This window comes from Pseudophryne corroboree, chromosome 6, assembly GCF_028390025.1.
Source record: "Pseudophryne corroboree isolate aPseCor3 chromosome 6, aPseCor3.hap2, whole genome shotgun sequence".
NCBI classification, from domain to species: domain Eukaryota; kingdom Metazoa; phylum Chordata; class Amphibia; order Anura; family Myobatrachidae; genus Pseudophryne; species Pseudophryne corroboree.
The window spans coordinates 828166443-828172442 of NC_086449.1; the positions used below are offsets into that span (position 1 = coordinate 828166443).

General features: G+C 48.1%; 1 protein-coding gene across 3 annotated transcripts in view; it reads left to right on the forward strand.

Moving 5' to 3' along the window:
- ADA2 (adenosine deaminase 2) overlaps positions 1-5320 on the forward strand; it is a 78514-nt gene extending 73194 nt beyond the window's left edge. For all 3 annotated transcript variants that reach the window (XM_063929318.1, XM_063929320.1, XM_063929319.1), the window contains exon 10: positions 440-5320. In XM_063929318.1, the coding sequence (XP_063785388.1) occupies positions 440-551 (112 nt within the window). In that variant the 3' untranslated portion in view covers positions 552-5320. The remainder of the gene's footprint in view (positions 1-439) is intronic.
- Positions 5321-6000: the final 680 nt, after the last annotated feature.

Genomic DNA, 6000 nt, shown 5'->3' on the forward strand with positions numbered 1-6000 from the left:
CCGACCATCGGGATAGTGAGCCGTCGGGCTCACGGAGGAGGTCATGTGACTGTCGGTCAGCCGACCGGCGGTCACATGACTACCACCCTGTAGGGGTGTAGTACGGGTGACCGGCGGTCTCCTGACCGCCGGTCACCTTACCGACGCCGGGATCCCGGCAGCATACCGACGCCGGGATCCCGGCGGGGAGGGGCGAGTGCAGCAAGCCCGTTGCGGGCTCGCTGCGCTCGCCACGCTGCGGGCTCGGTGGCGACCTGCGGTCGCCACGGGTTCTATTCCCACTCTATGGGTGTCGTGGGTGGCGGGCTCACGGAGGAGGTCATGTGACTGTCGGTCAGCCGACCGGCGGTCACATGACTACCACCCTGTAGAACAAGTTGCATCTCTTGGTTTGTATTGGTATTATTAGGACTGACAATATCATGTTTCCTCCGTTCAGTTACAGTTCTTTGACTTCCGAGGGGAAGGAGAGGCTCACCGACATCTGGCAGAAGAAATGGGACAAATTTATTGAAGATTTGGCCAAGGGCACTTGGGTGGAGACGGAATAGGGGATGAGGACGCACATTTGACACAAGACCCGTTATTCGGCATCATGTGAATCTTCTGCAGAGTGAAAAATTAATTTCTATGAGCAGGGAAAACTCAGACAATACGCACAATAGTACATAAGGGTTGCAGAGAGGAGGAGAGTGAATGTGAGCGAATGAGGAAGAGAGTATGAATGGAGAGAATGAGAGCCGGATACCGGGAGAAGCACGGATTCGGTCTCAGCAGTAAAATATGTGTGTGTGGGGGGGGGCGAGCGGTGGGGGGCTAAGAGACTGGGAATGCCGTTGTGTACCTGGGAATGGGATATAAATATTACATTTCACATTTACAATTTCTCACTTTATTCTAAGTAGAATTGAAAACAACTTTTACTGAAGGTTCAATTAATAGATTTAAAATCATAACGATTAAGAAACTACCTCAGTCTACTAGATAAAATTAATGAATACTGCCAAATAGCAATAGGAAGATTAAGGCTGGGTGATCTGTATGCCACATTACCATATACAACCTGTAATCCAAATCTACAATAGATTGCATATAAGCCACTCTCTACCATATATTGCCCATACCCCACAATCTACCATTCTGTATGTTACCTGTACCCCACCCTCCGCTTTATATTACCCTTATCCCACCCTCCGCTTTACATTACCCGTATCCCACCCCCCACCTTACTTTACCCGTACCCCACCCTACACCTTACATTACCCATACCCCACCCTCCACTATACCTTACCCTCTATCTTACATTACCTGTACCCTACCCTCTACCTTACATTACCCGTACCCAACCCTCCACCTTATATTACCCGTACCCCACCCTCCACCTTACTTTACCCTCTTCCTTACATTACCTGTACCCCACCCTCTACCTTACATTACCCGTACCCCACCCTCTACCATTCCTTACATTACCTGTACCCCATCCTCCACCTTACTTTACCCTCTTCCTTACATTACCTGTACCCCACCCTCTACCATTCCTTAGCCTCTTTCTTACATTACCTGTACCCCACCCTCCACCTTACATTACCCGTAGCCCACCCTCTACCATTCCTTAGCCTCTTTCTTACATTACCTGTACCCCACCCTCCACCTTACATTACCTGTACCCCACCCTCCACCTTACATTACCCGTACCCCCCTTTCCACCTTACATTACCCGTACCCCACCCTCCATACCTTACCCTCTATCTTACATTACCTGTACCCTACCCTCTACCTTACATTACCCGTACCCCACCCTCCACCTTACTTTACCCATACCCCACCCTCCACCATACATTACCCGTACCCCACCCTCTACCTTACATTACCCGTACCCCACCCTCCACCATACATTACCCTTACCCCACCCTCTACCATACCTTACCCTCTTCCTTACATTACCTGTACCCCACACTCCACCTTACATTACCCTTACCCCACCCTCTACCATACTTTACCCTCTACCTTACATTACCTGTACCCCACCCTCCACCTTACATTACCCGTACCCCACCCTCCACCATACTTTACCCTCTTCCTTACATTACCTGTACCCCACCCTCTACCTTACATTACCCGTACCCCACCCTCTACCATTCCTTACCCTCTTCCTTACATTACCTGTACCCCACCCTCCACCTTACTTTACCCTCTACCTTACATTACCTGTACCCCACCCTCCACCTTACATTACCCGTACCCCACCCTCTACCATTCCTTAGCCTCTTTCTTACATTACCTGTACCCCACCCTCCACCTTACATTACCTGTACCCCACCCTCCACCTTACATTACCTGTACCCCACCCTCCAACTTACATTACCCGTACCCCACTCTCCACCTTACATTACCCGTACCCCACCCTCCACCATACCTTACCCTCTACCTTACATTACCCGTACCCCACTATCCACCATACCTTACCCTCTACCTTACATTACCTGTACCCCACCCTCCACCTTACATTACTTATACCCCACCCTCCACCATACCTTACCCTCTACCTTACATTACCCGTACCCCACCCTCTACCTTACATTACCCGTACCCCACCCTCCACCATACATTACCCTTACCCCACCCTCTACCATACCTTACCCTCTTCCTTACATTACCTGTACCCCACACTCCACCTTACATTACCCTTACCCCACCCTCTACCATACTTTACCCTCTACCTTACATTACCTGTACCCCACCCTCCACCTTACATTACCCGTACCCCACCCTCCACCATACTTTACCCTCTTCCTTACATTACCTGTACCCCACCCTCTACCTTACATTACCCGTACCCCACCCTCTACCATTCCTTACCCTCTTCCTTACATTACCTGTACCCCATCCTCCACCTTACTTTACCCTCTACCTTACATTACCTGTACCCCACCCTCCACCTTACATTACCCGTACCCCACCCTCTACCATTCCTTAGCCTCTTTCTTACATTACCTGTACCCCACCCTCCACCTTACATTACCTGTACCCCACCCTCCACCTTACATTACCTGTACCCCACCCTCCAACTTACATTACCCGTACCCCACTCTCCACCTTACATTACCCGTACTCCACCCTCCACCATACCTTACCCTCTACCTTACATTACCCGTACCCCACTATCCACCATACCTTACCCTCTACCTTACATTACCTGTACCCCACCCTCCACCTTACATTACTTATACCCCACCCTCCACCATACCTTACCCTCTACCTTACATTACCCGTACCCCACCCTCCACCTTACATTACCCGTACCCCACTATCCACCTTACATTACCCGTACCCCACCCTCCACCTTACATCACTTATACCCCACCCTCTACCATACCTTACCCTCTACCTTACATTACCTGTACCCCACCCTCCACCTTACATTACCCGTACCACACCCTCCACCTTACATTACCCGTACCCCACCCTCCACCTTACATTACCCGTACCCCACTATCCACCTTACATTACCCGTACCCCACCCTCCACCTTACATTACTTATACCCCACCCTCTACCATACCTTACCCTCTACCTTACATTACCTGTACCCCACCCTCTACCTTACTTTCCTTGTACCTTATCCTCTTTCAAAATCATGGTCCTCAAGGTACACTTACAGTCCAGGTTTTAAGGATAGCCATACTTGAGCACAGGTGACAGTACCGCAGTTATTTTGATTTAACCATATGTGCTCAAGCTTGGATATCACTAAAACCTGGACTGTTAGTGTGCCTTGGGGACCAAGGTTGGGAAACACTGCTTTACCATATGTTATATGCTACCCTCTACTATATTACCTGTACCCCACCGTCTACGGGGTTGGGATCAATATGCTGGCGCTTGGGATGCCGGCTGTCAGAATACAGACAGGGGCAAGGTAAGTATACTTACCTTCCCCTAATGGCCCCCTAACCCTTCCCCCCGCAGCCTAACCCTCCCCCCCAGCCTAAACCTAGTGGTGCAGTTACTGGTGTGAGTGCTGGGAGGCTGGCGCGAGGGTTGGTAGTATAGTAACTGGTGCGGGGGGCAGGGAAGCTGGCGCGAGGGCTGATCAATGCTGATTACTTTAAGCCGCACTACCTAGCCATTTCTGATTAGCTAATTGTGCACTGACCCTCCAGCTGACAGTACTTAATTAACGTTTCTTTTATCTACTTGCATCACTTAACAGCCGTTTCTCTTTGGCCCGCTGCAGAATAGAAGCTCGCCACTGGAGGAAACCAAAGCATTCCATTTATTTTCATTTAACTGAATCTGTGTTTATGGGTTTGAGCCAGCCGCACGATAAGAGGCCGCCATTTGAGCATATGCACGGAACTACACTGCTTATGAGTATCTTTCCTAATGTTCCATACCAGCGCGGGTGCGCTCAGCTCTACATGATCCCCAATATATTTGTACCTCCGGGCGCTTATTTCCCCAGGACACAGACATCCCCATGCATCCAAATGGACAGGATGAGTGTCAGTAGGTCCCTATAATTTGTTATACATTATTATTTGGCATCCACATATAATTATGGGGTAGGTTTTACAGCCTGAGCAAACGTCAAGTCACATGGGCAATGTTTAATTTTAAAGTGACAGAAGTCCCCCCTGCTGTATAGGTGACGTGCGTTATCCCACGTAGCAGGGATGTTGAGATTTATGCAGTAACAGCCGTATTTTGTGTTATATATACAGTAACTAACTGTAGTTCATGGCATCGCCCACGGTTTTATGACTTAAGGCATAGGTCTGCAAACTCGGTCCTCATTACCCCACACAGCGCATGTTTTGCAGGTAACCCAGCAGGTGCACAGGTGTATTCATTACTCACAGACACATTTTAAAAGGTCCGCAGGTGGAGTTAATTATTTCACATGTGATTCTGTGAGGAGACCTGCAAAACATGCACTGTGTGGGGTAATGAGGACCGAGTTTACAGACCTATGATTTAAGGTGGGAGTGGCCAGCATGACTAGCAGTATTACACATGGGATGTTGGACACGCCCCCAAGTGATGTAATTGGGATTTCCTATGACAGCACGCCCACTTTATGTTAGGCCACACCCCTTTTCAGACACACACACGCCTCTGGGGTGCAGAATTCCTTGTAATACAGTGAAATGACAGGACTCACCGATTATACAGACATTATTTACAGTATATTAAGATGACTTGTGTACTATATATATTTTAGTATAGACATTATTAAAAGCATTCCTCTTAGTGTGGTGTTTACTTGTAAAGAAAGTGTTTTATATTGTGTGGTTTCAATAAACACCATGTGAAAGTGAGACGTCAGCCTCAGTCAGTGTGTGCGCCGATTACAGGATTATACGTCTGTGATGTTACCATTTGGATGTCAAAGTCAGAAAAATGTTTCTATACACATTGCCATATTTGCACCTCACCCTGGTACGCGCTGCGCATGCGTGCGCTTTCCCGTGAAGGCGCATACCCGCTACTGTGTGCACTCGCTCGCACTCGGTATGCGTATTTACGGTAAAGAGTATGTAGTCGTAGCGTGCGACTCATTCGTTACACATTTTTATAAATAATGTATTTTATAGATCATGGTCCCTTTGATAGATTCTGAAAGTTTGGTTAATATAGAATGTCCCTGAACGGAGGGATCCCTCTTTGTATTGTGCGAAGGGTCTAACAGGAGTCATACAGTGGTGTTTGGTACCCATCGGAAGAGTATTTAAATAGCAATATTCCGGTGTTGGTTTGGAGCGGATTAATCGCTCGTGCGAATAGTTATGGACATAAGAAGTTATGTCCATTTATTATTATTTGTTCTTACTTAGTCATGCACCTGAACAGTGGAGACAGGTATCAGTGGGTCTCAAATGGCTCTTTGACCTCAGAGATCCCCCAAACAATAGTTTACATGTTGGGAGGGCCTCATAACTTTACATGCATAAGGTAAGCACCGGAATAGTAATTGAAGATCAATTGTACTCCAAATCAG